General features: G+C 46.4%; 1 protein-coding gene across 1 annotated transcript in view; it reads right to left on the minus strand.

The window, feature by feature from the left end:
* The window catches only part of KCNH2 (potassium voltage-gated channel subfamily H member 2), a 192,364-nt gene that overhangs the window by 95,825 nt on the left and 74,074 nt on the right, over positions 1–22,465 (minus strand). The window contains exon 3 of the mRNA XM_088462931.1: positions 15,295–15,697. Within this exon, the coding sequence (XP_088319057.1) occupies positions 15,295–15,697 (403 nt within the window). The remainder of the gene's footprint in view (positions 1–15,294; positions 15,698–22,465) is intronic.

The following is a 22,465-nucleotide window of genomic DNA, read 5'->3' on the forward strand; positions in this document are numbered from 1 at the left end:
ATACCGTGTTCTGTTACTAGGGGAAACGCTGGGCCTCATTGTGTACATGGTAAATATACCGTGTGTTGTTACTAGGGGAAACGCTGGGTCTCATTGTGTACATGGTAAATATACCGTGTGTTATTACTAGGGGAAACGCTGGGCCTCATTGTGTACATGGTAGATATACCGTGTTCTGTTACTAGGGGAAACGCTGGGCCTCATTGTGTACATGGTAAATATACCGTGTCCTGTTACTAGGGGAAACGCTGGGCCTCATTGTGTACATGGTAAATATACAGTGTGTTGTTACTAGGGGAAACGCTGGGCCTCATTGTGTACATGTTAAATATACCGTGTGTTATTACTAGGGGAAACGCTGGGCCTCATTGTGTACATGGTAAATATACAGTGTGTTGTTGTTACTAGGGGAAACGCTGGGCCTCATTGTGTACATGGTAAATATACCGTGTGTTATTACTAGGGGAAACGCTGGGCCTCATTGTGTACATGGTAAATATACTGTGTTCTGTTACTAGGGGAAATGCTGGGACTCATTGTGTACATGGTAAATTTACAGTGTTCTGTTACTAGGGGAAACGCTGGGCCTCATTGTGTACATGGTAAATATACAGTGTGTTGTTACTAGGGGAAACGCTGGGCCTCATTGTGTACATGGTAAATATACAGTGTGTTGTTGTTACTAGGGGAAACGCTGGGCCTCATTGTGTACATGGTAAATATACCGTGTGTTGTTACTAGGGGAAACGCTGGGCCTCATTGTGTACATGGTAATTATACCGTGTGTTGTTACTAGGGGAAACGCTGGGCCTCATTGTGTACATGGTAAATATACAGTGTGTTGTTACTAGGGGAAACGCTGGGCCTCATTGTGTACATGGTAAATATACCGTGTGTTGTTACTAGGGGAAACGCTGGCCTCATTGTGTACATGGTAATTATACCGTGTGTTGTTACTAGGGGAAACGCTGGGCCTCATTGTGTACATGGTAATTATACCGTGTTCTGTTACTAGGGGAAACGCTGGGCCTCATTGTGTACATGGTAAATATACCGTGTGTTGTTACTAGGGGAAATGCTGGGCCTCATTGTGTACATGGTAAATATACCGTGTCCTGTTACTAGGGGAAACGCTGGGTCTCATTGTGTACATGGTAAATATACTGTGTCCTGTTACTAGGGGAAACGCTGGGTCTCATTGTGTACATGGTAAATATACCGTGTTCTGTTACTAGGGGAAACGCTGGGCCTCATTGTGTACATGGTAAATATACAGTGTTCTGTTACTAGGGGAAACGCTGGGCCTCATTGTGTACATGGTAATTATACCGTGTGTTGTTACTAGGGGAAACGCTGGGCATCATTGTGTACATGGTAAATATACAGTGTGTTGTTACTAGGGGAAACGCTGGGCCTCATTGTGTACATGTTAAATATACCGTGTGTTGTTACTAGGGGAAACGCTGGGCCTCATTGTGTACATGGTAATTATACCGTGTTCTGTTACTACGGGAAACGCTGGGCCTCATTGTGTACATGGTAAATATACCGTGTGTTGTTACTAGGGGAAACGCTGGGTCTCATTGTGTACATGGTAAATATACCGTGTGTTGTTACTAGGGGAAACGCTGGCCTCATTGTGTACATGGTAAATATACCGTGTTCTGTTACTAGGGGAAACGCTGGGCCTCATTGTGTACATGGTAAATATACCGTGTCCTGTTACTAGGGGAAACGTTGGGCCTCATTGTGTACATGGTAAATATACCGTGTTCTGTTACTAGGGGAAACGCTGGGCCTCATTGTGTACATGGTAAATATACCGTGTTCTGTTACTAGGGGATACGCTGGCCTCATTGTGTACATGGTAAATATACCGTGTTCTGTTACTAGGGGAAACGCTGGCCTCATTGTGTACATGGTAAATATACCGTGTCCTGTTACTAGGGGAAACGCTGGGACTCATTGTGTACATGGTAAATATACAGTGTGTTGTTACTCTGGGAAATGCTGGGCCTCATTGTGTACATGGTAAATATACCGTGTTCTGTTACTAGGGGAAACGCTGGGCCTCATTGTGTACATGGTAAATATACCGTGTGTTGTTACTAGGGGAACCGCTGGGCCTCATTGTGTACATGGTAAATATACAGTGTGTTGTTGTTACTAGGGGAAACGCTGGGCCTCATTGTGTACATGGTAATTATACCGTGTGTTGTTACTAGGGAAAACGCTGGGCCTCATTGTGTGCATGGTAAATATATCGTGTCCTGTTACTAGGGGAAACGCTGGCCTCATTGTGAACATGGTAAATATACCGTGTGTTGTTACTAGGGGAAATGCTGGGCCTCATTGTGTACATGGTAAATATACCGTATTCTGTTACTAGGGGAAACGCTGGGACTCATTGTGTACATGGTAAATATACCGTGTGTTGTTACTAGGGGAAACGCTGGGTCTCATTGTGTACATGGTAAATATACCGTATTCTGTTACTAGGGGAAACGCTGGGTCTCATTGTGTACATGGTAAATATACCGTGTTCTGTTACTAGGGGAAACGCTGGGCCTCATTGTGTACATGGTAAATATACCGTATTCTGTTACTAAGGGAAACGCTGGGCCTCATTGTGTACATGGTAAATATACCGTGTGTTGTTAACTTGTTACTAGGGGAAACGCTGGGCCTCATTGTGTACATGGTAATTATACCGTGTGTTGTTACTAGGGGAAACGCTGGGCCTCATTGTGTACATGGTAAATATACCGTGTCCTGTTACTAGGGGAAAATGCTGGGTCTCATTGTGTACATGGTAAATATACTGTGTTCTGTTACTAGGGGAAACGCTGGGCCTCATTGTGTACATGGTAAATATACCGTGCCCTGTTACTAGGGGAAACGCTGGGCCTCATTGTGTACATGGTAAATATACAGTGTGTTGTTACTAGGGGAAACGCTGGGCCTCATTGTGTACATGGTAAATATACCGTGTGTTTTTACTAGGGGAAACGCTGGCCTCATTGTGTACATGGTAATTATACCGTGTGTTGTTACTAGGGGAAACGCTGGGCCTCATTGTGTACATGGTAATTATACCGTGTTCTGTTGCTAGGGGAAACGCTGGGCCTCATTGTGTACATGGTAAATATACCGTGTGTTGTTACTAGGGGAAACGCTGGGCCTCATTGTGTACATGGTAAATATACCGTGTCCTGTTACTAGGGGATACGCTGGGCCTCATTGTGTACATGGTAAATATACCGTGTCCTGTTACTAGGGGAAACGCTGGGACTCATTGTGTACATGGTAAATATACCGTGTTCTGTTACTAGGGGAAACGCTGGGCCTCATTGTGTACATGGTAAATATACCGTGTTCTGTTACTAGGGGAAACGCTGGGCCTCATTGTGTACATGGTAATTATACCGTGTGTTGTTACTAGGGGAAACGCTGGGCATCATTGTGTACATGGTAAATATACAGTGTGTTGTTACTAGGGGAAACGCTGGGCCTCATTGTGTACATGGTAAATATACAGTGTGATGTTACTAGGGGAAACGCTGGGCCTCATTGTGTACATGGTAAATATACCGCGTCCTGTTACTAGGGGAAACGCTGGGCCTCATTGTGTACATGGTAAATATACAGTGTGTTGTTACTAGGGGAAACGCTGGGCCTCATTGTGTACATGTTAAATATACCGTGTGTTATTACTAGGGGAAACGCTGGGCCTCATTGTGTACATGGTAAATATACTGTGTTCTGTTACTAGGGGAAATGCTGGGACTCATTGTGTACATGGTAAATATACTGTGTTCTGTTACTAGGGGAAATGCTGGGACTCATTGTGTACATGGTAATTATACCGTGTGTTATTACTAGGGGAAACGCTGGTCCTCATTGTGTACATGGTAAATATATCGTGTCCTGTTACTAGGGGAAACGCTGGCCTCATTGTGAACATGGTAAATATACCGTGTGTTGTTACTAGGGGAAACGCTGGTCCTCATTGTGTACATGGTAATTATACCGTGTGTTGTTACTAGGGGAAACGCTGGGTCTCATTGTGTACATGGTAAATATACCGTGTGTTGTTACTAGGGGAAATGCTGGGCCTCATTGTGTACATGGTAAATATACCGTGTGTTGTTACTAGGGGAAACGCTGGGCCTCATTGTGTACATGGTAAATATACTGTGTTCTGTTACTAGGGGAAACGCTGGGACTCATTGTGTACATGGTAATTATACCGTGTGTTGTTACTAGGGGAAACGCTGGGCCTCATTGTGTACATGGTAAATATATCGTGTCCTGTTACTAGGGGAAACGCTGGCCTCATTGTGAACATGGTAAATATACCGTGTTCTGTTACTAGGGGAAACGCTGGGTCTCATTGTGAACATGGTAAATATACCGTGTGTTGTTACTAGGGGAAATGCTGGGCCTCATTGTGTACATGGTAAATATACCGTATTCTGTTACTAGGGGAAACGCTGGGCCTCATTGTGTACATGGTAAATATACCGTGTGTTGTTACTAGGGGAAACGCTGGGTCTCATTGTGTACATGGTAAATATACCGTATTCTGTTACTAGGGGAAACGCTGGGTCTCATTGTGTACATGGTAAATATACCGTATTCTGTTACTAGGGGAAACGCTGGGCCTCATTGTGTACATGGTAAATATACCGTATTCTGTTACTAAGGGAAACGCTGGGCCTCATTGTGTACATGGTAAATATACCGTGTCCTGTTACTAGGGGAAACGCTGGGCCTCATTGTGTACATGGTAATTATTCCGTATTCTGTTACTAGGGGAAACGCTGGGTCTCATTGTGCACATGGTAAATATACCGTATTCTGTTACTAAGGGAAACGCTGGGCCTCATTGTGTACATGGTAAATATACTGTGTTCTGTTACTAGGGGAAACGCTGGGCCTCATTGTGTACTGGTAAATATACCGTGTGTTGTTACTAGGGGAAACGCTGGCCTCATTGTGTACATGGTAAATATACCGTGTGTTGTTACTAGGGGAAACGCTGGGCCTCATTGTGTACATGGTAAATATACCGTGTGTTGTTACTAGGGGAAACGCTGGGCCTCATTGTGTACATGGTAAATATACCGTGTGTTGTTACTAGGGGAAACGCTGGCCTCATTGTGTACATGGTAAATATACCGTGTGTTGTTACTAGGGGAAACGCTGGGCCTCATTGTGTACATGGTAAATATACCGTGTGTTGTTACTAGGGGAAACGCTGGGCCTCATTGTGTACATGGTAAATATACCGTGTGTTGTTACTTGGGGAAACGCTGGGCCTCATTGTGTACATGGTAATTATACCGTATTCTGTTACTAGGGGAAACGCTGGGCCTCATTGTGTACATGGTAATTATACCGTATTCTGTTACTAGGGGAAACGCTGGGCCTCATTGTGTACATGGTAATTATACCGTTTTCTGTTACTAGGGGAAACGCTGGGCCTCATTGTTTACATGGTAAATATACCGTGTGTTGTTACTAGGGGAAACGCTGGCCTCATTGTGTACATGGTAAATATACCGTGTCCTGTTACTAGGGGAAACGCTGGGCCTCATTGTGTACATGGTAATTATACCGTATTCTGTTACTAGGGGAAACGCTGGGCCTCATTGTGTACATGGTAATTAAACCGTGTTCTGTTACTAGGGGAAACGCTGGGCCTCATTGTATACATGGTAATTATACCGTATTCTGTAACTAGGGGAAACGCTGGGCCTCATTGTGTACATGGTAAATATACTGTGTGTTGTTACTAGGGGAAACGCTGGGCCTCATTGTGTACATGGTAATTATACCGTGTTCTGTTACTAGGGGAAACGCTGGGCCTCATTGTGTACATGGTAATTATACCATGTTCTGTTACTAGGGGAAACGCTGGGCCTCATTGTGTACATGGTAAATATACCGTATTCTGTTACTAGGGGAAACGCTGGGCCTCATTGTGTACATGGTAAATATACCGTATTCTGTTACTAGGGGAAACGCTGGCCTCATTGTGTACATGGTAAATATACCGTATTCTGTTACTAGGGGAAACGCTGGCCTCATTGTGTACATGGTAATTATACCGTGTGTTGTTACTAGGGGAAACGCTGGGCCTCATTGTGTACATGGTAAATATACCGTGTGTTTTTAGTAGGGGAAACGCTGGGCCTCATTGTGTACATGGTAAATATACCGTGTTCTGTTACTAGGGGAAACGCTGGGCCTCATTGTGTACATGATAATTATACCGTGTTCTGTTACTAGGGGAAACGCTGGGTCTCATTGTGTACATGGTAATTATACCGTGTGTTGTTACTAGGGGAAACGCTGGGCCTCATTGTGTACATGGTAATTATACCGTGCTCTGTTACTAGGGGAAACGCTGGGCCTCATTGTGTACATGGTAATTATACCGTGCTCTGTTACTAGGGGAAACGCTGCGCCTCATTGTGTACATGGTAAATATACCAAGTTCTGTTACTAGGGGAAACGCTGGGCCTCATTGTGTACATGGTAATTATACCGTGTTCTGTTACTAGGGGAAACGCTGGCCTCATTGTGTACATGGTAAATATACCGTGTGTTGTTACTAGGGGAAACGCTGGGCCTCATTGTGTACATGGTAAATATACCGTGTCCTGTTACTAGGGGAAACGCTGGGCCTCATTGTGTACATGGTAAATATACCGTGTGTTGTTACTAGGGGAAACGCTGGGTCTCATTGTGTACATGGTAAATATACTGTGTTCTGTTACTAGGGGAAACGCTGGGCCTCATTGTGTACATGGTAAATATACCGTGTGTTGTTACTAGGGGAAACGCTTGGTCTCATTGTGTACATGGTAAATAAACCGTGTCTTGTTAATAGGGGAAACGCTGGGCCTCATTGTGTACATGGTAAATTTACAGTGTTCTGTTACTAGGGGAAACGCTGGGCCTCATTGTGTACATGGTAAATATACAGTGTGTTGTTACTAGGGGAAACGCTGGGCCTCATTGTGTACATGGTAAATATACAGTGTGTTGTTGTTACTAGGGGAAACGCTGGGCCTCATTGTGTACATGGTAAATATACCGTGTGTTGTTACTAGGGGAAACGCTGGGCCTCATTGTGTACATGGTAAATTTACAGTGTTCTGTTACTAGGGGAAACGCTGGGCCTCATTGTGTACATGGTAAATATACAGTGTGTTGTTACTAGGGGAAACGCTGGGCCTCATTGTGTACATGGTAAATATACAGTGTGTTGTTGTTACTAGGGGAAAGGCTGGGCCTCATTGTGTACATGGTAAATATACCGTGTGTTGTTACTAGGGGAAACGCTGGGCCTCATTGTGTACATGGTAATTATACCGTGTGTTGTTACTAGGGGAAACGCTGGGCCTCATTGTGTACATGGTAAATATACCCTGTCCTGTTACTAGGGGAAACGCTGGGCCTCATTGTGTACATGGTAAATATACAGTGTGTTGTTACTAGGGGAAACGCTGGGCCTCATTGTGTACATGGTAAATATACCGTGTGTTGTTACTAGGGGAAACGCTGGCCTCATTGTGTACATGGTAATTATACCGTGTGTTGTTACTAGGGGAAACGCTGGGCCTCATTGTGTACATGGTAATTATACCGTGTTCAGTTACTAGGGGAAACGCTGGGCCTCATTGTGTACATGGTAAATATACCGTGTGTTGTTACTAGGGGAAATGCTGGGCCTCATTGTGTACATGGTAAATATACCGTGTCCTGTTACTAGGGGAAACGCTGGGTCTCATTGTGTACATGGTAAATATACTGTGTCCTGTTACTAGGGGAAACGCTGGGTCTCATTGTGTACATGGTAAATATACCGTGTTCTGTTACTAGGGGAAACGCTGGGCCTCATTGTGTACATGGTAAATATACAGTGTTCTGTTACTAGGGGAAACGCTGGGTCTCATTGTGTACATGGTAAATATACCGTGTTCTGTTACTAGGGGAAACGCCTGGCCTCATTGTGTACATGGTAATTATACCGTGTGTTGTTACTAGGGGAAACGCTGGGCATCATTGTGTACATGGTAAATATACAGTGTGTTGTTACTAGGGGAAACGCTGGGCCTCATTGTGTACATGTTAAATATACCGTGTGTTGTTACTAGGGGAAACGCTGGGCCTCATTGTGTACATGGTAATTATACCGTGTTCTGTTACTACGGGAAACGCTGGGCCTCATTGTGTACATGGTAAATATACCGTGTGTTGTTACTAGGGGAAACGCTGGGTCTCATTGTGTACATGGTAAAAATATACCGTGTGTTGTTACTAGGGGAAACGCTGGCCTCATTGTGTACATGGTAAATATACCGTGTTCTGTTACTAGGGGAAACGCTGGGCCTCATTGTGTACATGGTAAATATACCGTGTCCTGTTACTAGGGGAAACGTTGGGCCTCATTGTGTACATGGTAAATATACCGTGTTCTGTTACTAGGGGAAACGCTGGGCCTCATTGTGTACATGGTAAATATACCGTGTTCTGTTACTAGGGGATACGCTGGCCTCATTGTGTACATGGTAAATATACCGTGTTCTGTTACTAGGGGAAACGCTGGCCTCATTGTGTACATGGTAAATATACCGTGTCCTGTTACTAGGGGAAACGCTGGGCCTCATTGTGTACATGGTAAATATACAGTGTGTTGTTACTCTGGGAAACGCTGGGCCTCATTGTGTACATGGTAAATATACCGTGTTCTGTTACTAGGGGAAACGCTGGGCCTCATTGTGTACATGGTAAATATACCATGTGTTGTTACTAGGGGAAACGCTGGGCCTCATTGTGTACATGGTAAATATACAGTGTGTTGTTGTTACTAGGGGAAACTCTGGGCCTCATTGTGTACATGGTAAATATACTGTGTTCTGTTACTAGGGGAAACGCTGGGACTCATTGTGTACATGGTAATTATACCGTGTGTTGTTACTAGGGAAAACGCTGGGCCTCATTGTGTGCATGGTAAATATATCGTGTCCTGTTACTAGGGGAAACGCTGGCCTCATTGTGAACATGGTAAATATACCGTGTGTTGTTACTAGGGGAAACGCTGGGTCTCATTGTGAACATGGTAAATATACCGTGTGTTGTTACTAGGGGAAATGCTGGGCCTCATTGTGTACATGGTAAATATACCGTATTCTGTTACTAGGGGAAACGCTGGGCCTCATTGTGTACATGGTAAATATACCGTGTGTTGTTACTAGGGGAAACGCTGGGTCTCATTGTGTACATGGTAAATATACCGTATTCTGTTACTAGGGGAAACGCTGGGTCTCATTGTGTACATGGTAAATATACCGTGTTCTGTTACTAGGGGAAACGCTGGGCCTCATTGTGTACATGGTAAATATACCGTATTCTGTTACTAAGGGAAACGCTGGGCCTCATTGTGTACATGGTAAATATACCGTGTCCTGTTACTAGGGGAAAATGCTGGGTCTCATTGTGTACATGGTAAATATACTGTGTTCTGTTACTAGGGGAAACGCTGGGCCTCATTGTGTACATGGTAAATATACCGTGCCCTGTTACTAGGGGAAACGCTGGGCCTCATTGTGTACATGGTAATTATACCGTGTGTTGTTACTAGGGGAAACGCTGGGCCTCATTGTGTACATGGTAAATATACCGTGTCCTGTTACTAGGGGAAAATGCTGGGTCTCATTGTGTACATGGTAAATATACTGTGTTCTGTTACTAGGGGAAACGCTGGGCCTCATTGTGTACATGGTAAATATACCGTGCCCTGTTACTAGGGGAAACGCTGGGCCTCATTGTGTACATGGTAAATATACAGTGTGTTGTTACTAGGGGAAACGCTGGGCCTCATTGTGTACATGGTAAATATACCGTGTGTTTTTACTAGGGGAAACGCTGGCCTCATTGTGTACATGGTAATTATACCGTGTGTTGTTACTAGGGGAAACGCTGGGCCTCATTGTGTACATGGTAAATATACCGTGTGTTGTTACTAGGGGAAACGCTGGGTCTCATTGTGTACATGGTAAATATACCGTATTCTGTTACTAGGGGAAACGCTGGGTCTCATTGTGTACATGGTAAATATACCGTGTTCTGTTACTAGGGGAAACGCTGGGCCTCATTGTGTACATGGTAAATATACCGTATTCTGTTACTAAGGGAAACGCTGGGCCTCATTGTGTACATGGTAAATATACCGTGTCCTGTTACTAGGGGAAAATGCTGGGTCTCATTGTGTACATGGTAAATATACTGTGTTCTGTTACTAGGGGAAACGCTGGGCCTCATTGTGTACATGGTAAATATACCGTGCCCTGTTACTAGGGGAAACGCTGGGCCTCATTGTGTACATGGTAATTATACCGTGTGTTGTTACTAGGGGAAACGCTGGGCCTCATTGTGTACATGGTAAATATACCGTGTCCTGTTACTAGGGGAAAATGCTGGGTCTCATTGTGTACATGGTAAATATACTGTGTTCTGTTACTAGGGGAAACGCTGGGCCTCATTGTGTACATGGTAAATATACCGTGCCCTGTTACTAGGGGAAACGCTGGGCCTCATTGTGTACATGGTAAATATACAGTGTGTTGTTACTAGGGGAAACGCTGGGCCTCATTGTGTACATGGTAAATATACCGTGTGTTTTTACTAGGGGAAACGCTGGCCTCATTGTGTACATGGTAATTATACCGTGTGTTGTTACTAGGGGAAACGCTGGGCCTCATTGTGTACATGGTAAATATACCGTGTCCTGTTGCTAGGGGAAACGCTGGGCCTCATTGTGTACATGGTAAATATACCGTGTGTTGTTACTAGGGGAAACGCTGGGCCTCATTGTGTACATGGTAAATATACTGTGTTCTGTTACTAGGGGAAACGCTGGGCCTCATTGTGTACATGGTAAATATACCGTGCCCTGTTACTAGGGGAAACGCTGGGCCTCATTGTGTACATGGTAATTATACCGTGTGTTGTTACTAGGGGAAACGCTGGGCCTCATTGTGTACATGGTAAATATACCGTGTCCTGTTACTAGGGGAAAATGCTGGGTCTCATTGTGTACATGGTAAATATACTGTGTTCTGTTACTAGGGGAAACGCTGGGCCTCATTGTGTACATGGTAAATATACCGTGCCCTGTTACTAGGGGAAACGCTGGGCCTCATTGTGTACATGGTAAATATACAGTGTGTTGTTACTAGGGGAAACGCTGGGCCTCATTGTGTACATGGTAAATATACCGTGTGTTTTTACTAGGGGAAACGCTGGCCTCATTGTGTACATGGTAATTATACCGTGTGTTGTTACTAGGGGAAACGCTGGGCCTCATTGTGTACATGGTAAATATACCGTGTCCTGTTGCTAGGGGAAACGCTGGGCCTCATTGTGTACATGGTAAATATACCGTGTGTTGTTACTAGGGGAAACGCTGGGCCTCATTGTGTACATGGTAAATATACCGTGTCCTGTTACTAGGGGATACGCTGGGTCTCATTGTGTACATGGTAAATATACCGTGTCCTGTTACTAGGGGAAACGCTGGGACTCATTGTGTACATGGTAAATATACCGTGTTCTGTTACTAGGGGAAACGCTGGGCCTCATTGTGTACATGGTAAATATACCGTGTTCTGTTACTAGGGGAAACGCTGGGCCTCATTGTGTACATGGTAATTATACCGTGTGTTGTTACTAGGGGAAACGCTGGGCATCATTGTGTACATGGTAAATATACAGTGTGTTGTTACTAGGGGAAACGCTGGGCCTCATTGTGTACATGGTAAATATACCGTGTGATGTTACTAGGGGAAACGCTGGGCCTCATTGTGTACATGGTAATTATACCGTGTTCTGTTACTAGGGGAAACGCTGGGCCTCATTGTGTACATGGTAAATATACCGTGTGTTGTTACTAGGGGAAACGCTGGGTCTCATTGTGTACATGGTAAATATACCGTGTGTTATTACTAGGGGAAACGCTGGGCCTCATTGTGTACATGGTAGATATACCGTGTTCTGTTACTAGGGGAAACGCTGGGCCTCATTGTGTACATGGTAAATATACCGTGTCCTGTTACTAGGGGAAACGCTGGGCCTCATTGTGTACATGGTAAATATACAGTGTGTTGTTACTAGGGGAAACGCTGGGCCTCATTGTGTACATGTTAAATATACCGTGTGTTATTACTAGGGGAAACGCTGGGCCTCATTGTGTACATGGTAAATATACAGTGTGTTGTTGTTACTAGGGGAAACGCTGGGCCTCATTGTGTACATGGTAAATATACCGTGTGTTATTACTAGGGGAAACGCTGGGCCTCATTGTGTACATGGTAAATATACTGTGTTCTGTTACTAGGGGAAATGCTGGGACTCATTGTGTACATGGTAAATATACTGTGTTCTGTTACTAGGGGAAATGCTGGGACTCATTGTGTACATGGTAATTATACCGTGTGTTATTACTAGGGGAAACGCTGGTCCTCATTGTGTACATGGTAAATATATCGTGTCCTGTTACTAGGGGAAACGCTGGCCTCATTGTGAACATGGTAAATATACCGTGTGTTGTTACTAGGGGAAACGCTGGGTCTCATTGTGTACATGGTAAATATACCGTGTGTTGTTACTAGGGGAAATGCTGGGCCTCATTGTGTACATGGTAAATATACCGTGTGTTGTTACTAGGGGAAACGCTGGGCCTCATCGTGTACATGGTAAATATACTGTGTTCTGTTACTAGGGGAAACGCTGGGACTCATTGTGTACATGGTAATTATACCGTGTGTTGTTACTAGGGGAAACGCTGGGCCTCATTGTGTACATGGTAAATATATCGTGTCCTGTTACTAGGGGAAACGCTGGCCTCATTGTGAACATGGTAAATATACCGTGTTCTGTTACTAGGGGAAACGCTGGGTCTCATTGTGAACATGGTAAATATACCGTGTGTTGTTACTAGGGGAAATGCTGGGTCTCATTGTGTACATGGTAAATATACCGTATTCTGTTACTAGGGGAAACGCTGGGTCTCATTGTGTACATGGTAAATATACCGTATTCTGTTACTAGGGGAAACGCTGGGCCTCATTGTGTACATGGTAAATATACCGTATTCTGTTACTAAGGGAAACGCTGGGCCTCATTGTGTACATGGTAAATATACCGTGTCCTGTTACTAGGGGAAACGCTGGGCCTCATTGTGTACATGGTAATTATTCCGTATTCTGTTACTAGGGGAAACGCTGGGTCTCATTGTGTACATGGTAAATATACCGTATTCTGTTACTAAGGGAAACGCTGGGCCTCATTGTGTACATGGTAAATATACCGTGTTCTGTTACTAGGGGAAACGCTGGGACTCATTGTGTACATGGTAATTATACCGTGTGTTGTTACTAGGGAAAACGCTGGGCCTCATTGTGTACATGGTAAATATATCGTGTCCTGTTACTAGGGGAAACGCTGGCCTCATTGTGAACATGGTAAATATACCGTGTGTTGTTACTAGGGGAAACGCTGGGTCTCATTGTGAACATGGTAAATATACCGTATTCTGTTACTAGGGGAAACGCTGGGCCTCATTGTGTACATGGTAAATATACAGTGTGTTGTTACTAGGGGAAACGCTGGGCCTCATTGTGTACATGGTAAATATACCGTGTTCTGTTACTAGGGGAAACGTTGGGCCTTATTGTGTACATGGTAAATATACCGTATTCTGTTACTAGGGGAAACGCTGGGTCTCATTGTGTACATGGTAAATATACCGTGTTTTGTTACTAGGGGAAACGCTGGGTCTCATTGTGAACATGGTAAATATACCGTGTGTTGTTACTAGGGGAAATGCTGGGCCTCATTGTGTACATGGTAAATATACCGTATTCTGTTACTAGGGGAAACGCTGGGCCTCATTGTGTACATGGTAAATATACAGTGTGTTGTTACTAGGGGAAACGCTGGGCCTCATTGTGTACATGGTAAATATACCGTGTTCTGTTACTAGGGGAAACGTTGGGCCTTATTGTGTAAATAAGGATACCTTACACACATCCGTAATACTTAGCAAGACTGAGAGCCCATCAGTAACATGGAGTACCGTCACAGCCTCACACACACTTACACAGGCTCTGACCTTACTCAGGAATTACTAACCTCATCACACGCAGTGATTACACAAGACTGAGATACCATCAGTAACATGGAGTACCATCACAGCCTCTCACACATTTACACAGGCTCTGACCTTACTCAGGAATTACTAACCTCATCACACGCAATCAGGCCTCAGGCAGCGTATGGCATTGCAGTGGCTAACTTATGCACGCCCCTGCAACGGTGTTCCAACGAATTGGCACATCTGCGTTTCCTCGACCACCACCCCGTCACCATCCACAAACGGCACTTCCTCTCAGATGGGTCTGCATTCACACTGTGATCACAGTCCCAATCGCAGTGGCTGGCTCACACTCTGCGCTGTATGCGCACGCACAGAACGCAACAATCAGCTGATTGCGTGCATATTAGCAACTGCGATCCAAGCTGAATCACGCCCACTGATGGATCAGCTAAAGAATCCACATTATCAAAATATTTTAGTGAAATAAGAAGTTTGCTGGATGGGTTTAGCAAGGCGGCTCCCTATCACTAATCCACTACTGAGGTCCACACTGACGCGCTCTGCCCTAGGGATGGCCACCGTCCATCAATTTTACCAAAACTTTGATGGTGGCTGGCCGATGGACCAATGGTTCTGTGACATCGATGGGTGACTGGGAGCCGATTATATTTTTCTCTGTCTTTAAAGGATGGAGCTAAGCCCCGCCCCCATTGTCCACTAAGCCCCGCCCCATTTTTGACTGGCTTGCAGCCCGGCATCCCCAAGCAGTGGTGGCAATTGAGGGGGCGCAAACCAGTGATGGTCCACCAAAGATGGTTTGTGTGCCATCGATGGAAATCGCTGTTGGGCCCATCGATGGTAACCATCATTGGGCACCCCACCGATGGCCATCCCTATTCTGCCCATCAGAGGGCGGCAGTGCACCTCAATCAGGGATCTGGTCAGTGTGACACCCGATATTTCCAGTTAGCTTTTCTGTTGCCATCTGTGACATTTAGGGACCTATTTATCATTACATATTAGTGGCTTATTCCCCAAACACCCTACAAATATCCCGCAGATGTATTATGGAGCTTCAATCTAGCAGCAGTAATGATGGAGGGCAATCCTGGCGCCATACTCACATCCAATCAGCATGACGCAGATGGAGAAGATCTTCTCAGAGTTAGTGTTAGGGGACACGTTCCCGAAGCCCACGCTGGTCAGGCTGCTGAAGGTGAAGTACAGGGCGGTGACGTATTTGTCATTGATGGTTGGGCCGGATTTGCTGTTGCTGTTGTTGTAGGGTTTCATGATTTGCGTGCCAAGTGAGTACAACCAGCCGATTGGTCGATACTCCTGATCATAGTGTTCCATGTGTCCAATCGCGTACCAGATGCAGGCTAGCCAATGAGCTATGAGGGCGAAGGTGCACATCAGCAGGAACAAGACAGCTGCCCCATACTCTGAGTAACGGTCCAACTTACGCGCCACTCGCACCAAGCGCAGGAGGCGGGCTGTCTTTAGCAGACCAATCAGTGTAGTAGTCTAGGAAATAAAAACAAACACAAAATACTGTTTAAGAAACTAGAAAACCGCACACTCCATAACCGGTCACACCCAACACCCAGTACCCTGTACCCGGTCACACCCAACACTCCATAACCGGTCACACCCAACACCCAGTACCCTGTACCCGGTCACACCCAACACCCAGTACCCTGTACCCGGTCACACCCAACACTCAGTACTCCATAACCGGTCACACCCAACACCCAGTACCCTGTACCCGGTCACACCCACCACTCCACACCCCACACCCCGTACCCGGTCACACCCCGCACTCCGTACCCTGTACCCGGTCACACCCAACACTCCACACCCCGTACCCGGTCACACCCAACACTCCACACCCCACACCCCGTACCCTGTACCCGGTCACACCCACCACTCCACACCCCACACCCCATACCCGGTCACACCCAACACTCCATACCCTGTACCCGGTCACACCCAATACCCCGTACCCTGTACCCGGTCACACCCAACACTCCGTACCCTGTACTCAGTCACACCCAACACTCCGTATCCTGTACCCGGTCACACCCAACACTCCGTACCCTGTACCCGGTCACACCCAACACTCCACACCCCACACCCGGTCACACCCCACACTCCATACCCTGTACCCGGTCACACCACACACTCCATACCCTGTACCCGGTCACACCCAACACTCCTTACTCTGTACCCGGTCACACCCCACACTCCATACCCTGTACCCGGTCACACCCCACACTCCATACCCTGTCCCCGGTCACACCCCACACTCTACCCAGTACCCGGTCACACTCCATACCTTGTACCCGGTCACACCCCACATTCCGTACCCTGTACCCGGTCACACTCCATACCCTATACCCGGTCACACCCCACATTCTGTACCCTGTACCCGGTCACACTCCATACCTTGTACCCGGTCACACCCAACACTCCACACTCCATACCCGGTCACACCCCACACTCCATACCCTGTACCCGGTCACACCCAACACTCCATACTCTGTACCCGGTCACACCCCACACTCCATACCCTGTACCCGGTCACACCCCACACTCCATACCCTGTCCCCGGTCACACCCCACACTCTACCCAGTACCCGGTCACACTCCATACCTTGTACCCGGTCACACCCCACACTCTACCCAGTACCCGGTCACACTCCATACCTTGTACCCGGTCACACCCCACATTCCGTACCCTGTACCCGGTCACACTCCATACCCTGTCCCCGGTCACACCCCACACTCTGTGCCAGGTACCCGGTCACACTCCATACCTTGTACCCGGTCACACCCCACATTCCGTACTCTGTACCCGGTCACACTCCATACCTTGTACCCGGTCACACCCCACATTCCGTACCCTGTACCTGGTCACACTCCATACCCTGTACCCGGTCACACCCCACATTCCGTACCCTGTACCCGGTCACACTCCATACCCTGTACCCGGTCACACCCAACACTCCACACTCCATACCCGGTCACACCCCACACTCCTGACTGTACCCTGTCCACGGTCACACCCCACACTCTGTGCCAAGTACCCGGTCACACTCCATACCTTGTACCCGGTCACACCCCACATTCCGTACTCTGTACCCGGTCACACTCCATACCTTGTACCCGGTCACACCCCACATTCCGTACCCTGTACCCGGTCACACTCCATACCTTGTACGCGGTCACACCCCACATTATGTACCCTGTACCCGGTCACGCTCCATACCCTGTACCCGGTCACACCCCACATTCCGTACCCTGTACCCGGTCACACCCCACACTCCGTACCTTGTACCCGGTTACTCCCCACACTCCGTACCTTGTGCCCAGTACCATACCACACTCCGTACCCCGTACCTGGCCACACTCCACACTCTGTATCCTGTGCCCGGTTACTCCCCACACTCCGTACCCTGTGCCCGGTCACAACCCACACTCCGTACCCTGTTCCCTGTCACACTCCGTACCCTGTGCCGGGTACCATACCACACTCCGTACCCTGTGATACCCCTTGCTCCATTCCTTGACACATCCTGCACTCTGTACCCGGAACCCAGTCACACCCTTCAGTCCGTACCCGGAACCCAGTCACACCCTCACTCCGTACCCTGGTCACAACCCACAATCCATACCCTGTCACACCCCATACTTCATACCCTGAACCCAGTCACACCCCACACTCCGTACCCTGTGCCAGGTCACATTCTATGCTCCGTCCTAATAATTATACAATCCCAATAATATAATAATTAACATAGACTGGTCACCTGGAGAATAAAACTCAGGTATTAGGTATTTAGTCATCTGACTAAGGAGCTGATTCACGACCGTACTGAAGTTCAGTCGCTACGGAGCTCGCAACAAGGCGGAGCGGCTGTCGATGTTGATTGACAGCTCGCCCCGATCTGTGGGCGTGTAGGGGGGGTGGCTGCACAAACACATGCGCTCCCTTAGGAACGCCTGGCGTTTGTAGGAGGACCAACTGACATCACTAGTGATGTTAGTAGTGGACTTCCTGCTCTATTAGCAAGGCCAATGGTCGCAATTATCGCGACAGTCTCCAGACCACTCACACAAGCTGTGGGGGTCACCCACAGCTTTACGAGCGGCCAAAGATAAAAAAACAAAAACAAAAAAAAGCGCACATTCAGAGCGAGCGGGTCTGAATGAGCTCCTAAATCCCTAATGGAAATATTAGATATTATTTATATAAATCTACAATATACAGCATATATTAGCAATGAAAAATATCATTAATCATTCCACAGTCACTTACAGCACAGCAAAGTCACTTCTGTCATGGTACTAGTGAGGATAAATGGGAGAAAGAAATTACTCCGGGCACTATAGATAACCGGGGGTCACAGGTTACTCAGGGCACTATAGATAACCGGGGGTCACAGGTTACTCAGGGAACTATAGATAAATGGAGGTCACAGGTTACTCAGGGCACTATAGATAACCGGGGGTCACAGGTTACTCAGGGCACTATAGATAACCGGGGGTCACAGGTTACTCAGGGCACTATAGATAACCGGGGGTCACAGGTTACTCAGGGCACTATAGATAACCGGGGGTCACAGGTTACTCAGGGAACTATAGATAAATGGGGTTCACAGGTTACTCAGGGCACTATAGATAAATGGGGGTCACAGGTTACTCCAGGCACTATAGATAACCGGGGGTCACAGATTACTCAGGACACTATAGATAAATGGGGGTCACAGGTTACTCCAGGCACTATAGATAACCGGGGGTCACAGGTTACTCAGGGCACTATAGATAACCGGGGGTCACAGGTTACTCAGGGCACTATAGATAAATGGGGATCACAGGTTACTCAGGGCACTATAGATAAATGGGGGTCACAGGTTACTCAGGGCACTATAGATAAATGGGGACCACAGGTTACTCAGGGCACTAGTACCTATAAATGGGGATAGAGTTTAATCTGAACACTAGTGAATATAAATGGGGGTCAGGGTTTTTTTCAGGGCACTAGTACCTATAAATGGGGGGGCAGTGATTACTCAGGGCACTAGTACCTATAAATGGGGGGGCAGTGATTACACAGCCACTAGTATCTATAAATGGGGGGGCAGTGATTACTCAGGGCACTAGTATATATAAATGGGGGGCAGTGATTACTCAGGCACTAGTACCTATAAATGGGGGACAGTGATTACTCAGGGCACTAGTACCTATAAATGGGGGGCAGTGATTACTCAGGCACTAGTACCTATAAATGCGGGACAGTGATTACTCAGGGCACTAGTACCTATAAATGGGGGGCAGTGATTACTCAGGGCACTAGTACCTATAAATGGGGGGGCAGTGATTACTCAGGCACTAGTATCTATAAATGGGGGGGCAGTGATTACTCAGGCACTAGTACCTATAAATAGGGGGCAGTGATTACTCAGGCATTAGTACCTATAAATGGGGGGCAGTGATTACTCAGGCACTAGTACCTATAAAAGGGGGGCAGTGATTACTCAGGCGTTAGTACCTATAAATGGGGGGCAGTGATTACTCGGGCACTAGTACCTATAAATGGGGGGCAGTGATTACTCAGGCACTAGTACCTATAAATGGGGGGCAGTGATTACTCAGGGCACTAGTACCTATAAATGGGGGGCAGTGATTACTCAGGCACTAGTACCTATAAATGGGGGGCAGTGATTACTCAGGCGTTAGTACCTATAAATGGGGGGCAGTGATTACTCAGGCACTAGTACCTATAAATGGGGGGCAATGATTACTCAGGCACTAGTACCTATAAATGGGGGCAGTGATTACTCAGGGCACTAGTACCTATAAATGGGGGTCAGTGATTACTCAGGCACTAGTACCTATTAATGGGGGGCAGTGATTACGCAGGTACTAGTACCTATAAATGGGGATCAGTGATTACTCAGGCACTAGTACCTATAAATGGGGGGCAGTGGTTACTTAGGGCACTAGTACCTATAAATGGGGGTCAGTGATTACTCAGGCACTAGTACCTATAAATGGGGGTCAGTGATTACTCAGGCAATAGTACCTATTAATGGGGGGCAGTGATTACGCAGGCACTAGTACCTATAAATGGGATCAGTGATTACTCAGGCACTAGTACCTATAAATGGGGGGCAGTGGTTACTCAGGGCATTAGTACCTATAAATGGGGGGCAGTGATTACTCAGGCACTAGTACCTATAAATGGGGGGGGCAGTGATTACTCAGGGCACTAGTACCTATAAATGGGGGGCAGTGATTACTCAGGCACTAGTATCTATAAATGGGGGGCAGTGATTACTCAGGCACTAGTATCTATAAATGGGGGGCAGTGATTACTCAGGCACTAGTACCTATAAATGGGGGGCAGTGATTAGTCAGGGCACTAGTACCTATAAATGGGGGGGCAGTGATTACTCAGGGCACTAGTACCTATAAATGGGGGGGGCAGTGATTACTCAGGCACTAGTATATATAAATGGGGGGCAGTGATTAGTCAGGGCACTAGTACCTATAAATGGGGGGCAGTGATTACTCAGGCACTAGTATCTATAAATGGGGGGCAGTGATTACTCAGGCACTAGTACCTATAAATTGGGGGCAGGGATTTTTTCAGGGCTCGAGTATATATAAATGGGGGGTAGTGATTACTCAGGGCACTAGTACCTATAAATGGGGGTCAGGGATTTTTTCAGGGCACTAGTATATATAAATGGGGGGCAGTGATTACTCAGGCACTAGTACCTATAAATGGGGGGCAGTGATTACTCAGGGCACTAGTATATATAAATGGGGGGCAGTGATTACTCAGGGCACTAGTATATATAAATGCGGGGCAGTGATTACTCAGGGCACTAGTACCTATAAATGGGGGGCAGTGATTACTCAGGGCACTAGTACCTATAAATGGAGGGCAGTGATTACTCAGGCACTAGTACCTATAAATGGGGGGCAGTGATTACTCAGGGCACTAGTATATATAAATGGGGGCAGTGATTACTCAGGCACTAGTACCTATAAATGGGGAACAGTGATTACTCAGGGCACTAGTATATATAAATGGGGGGCAGTGATTACTCAGGGCACTAGTATATATATAAATGGGGGTCAGTGATTACTCAGGCACTAGTACCTATAAATGGGGGGCAGTGATTACTCAGGCACTAGTATCTATAAATGGGGGGGCAGTGATTACTCAGGGCACTAGTATATATATAAATGGGGCGCAGTGATTACTCAGGCACTAGTACCTATAAATGGGGGGCAGTGATTACTCAGGGCACTAGTACCTATAAATGGGGGGGCAGTGATTACTCAGGGCACTAGTACCTATAAATGGGGGGCAGTGATTACTCAGGCACTAGTACCTATAAATGGGGGTCAGTGATTACTCAGGCACTAATACCTATAAATGAGGGGCAGTGATTACTCAGGCACTAGTATATATAAATGGGGGGCAATGATTACTCAGGCACTAGTACCTATAAATGGGGGTCAGTGATTACTCAGGCACTAGTACCTATAAATGGGGGGCAGTGATTACTCAGGCACTAGTATATATAAATGGGGGGCAGTGATTACTCAGGGCACTAATATCTATAAATGGGGGGCAGTGATTACTCAGGCACTAGTATATATAAATGGGGGGCAGTGATTACTCAGGGCACTAGTATATATAAATGGGGGCAGTGATTACTCAGGCACTAGTACCTATAAATGGGGGGCAGTGTTTACTCAGGGCACTAGTATATATAAATGGGGGGCAGTGATTACTCAGGCACTAGTATATATAAATGGGGGCAGTGATTACTCAGGCACTAGTACCTATAAATAGGGAGCAGTGATTACTCAGGCACTAGTACCTATAAATGGGGGGCAGTGATTAAACAGGCACTAGTACCTATAAATGGGGGGCAGTGATTACTCAGGGGACTAGTATATATAAATGGGGGGCAGTGATTACTCAGGCACTAGTACCTATAAATGGGGGGCAGTGATTACTCAGGGCACCAGTACCTATAAATGGGGGCAGTGATTACTCAGGCACTAGTACCTATAAATGGGGGGCAGTGATTACTTAGGCACTAGTACCTATAAATGGGGGGCAGTGGTTACTCAGGGCATTAGTACCTATAAATGGGGGACAGTGATTACTCAGGCACTAGTACCTATAAATGGGGGGGCAGTGATTACTCAGGGCACTAGTACCTATAAATGGGGGGCAGTGATTACTCAGGGCACTAGTATCTATAA

The sequence above is a fragment of the Taudactylus pleione genome, unplaced genomic scaffold (assembly GCF_031769625.1).
Source record: "Taudactylus pleione unplaced genomic scaffold, aTauple2 ptg001289l, whole genome shotgun sequence".
Taxonomy (NCBI): Eukaryota; Metazoa; Chordata; class Amphibia; order Anura; family Myobatrachidae; genus Taudactylus; species Taudactylus pleione.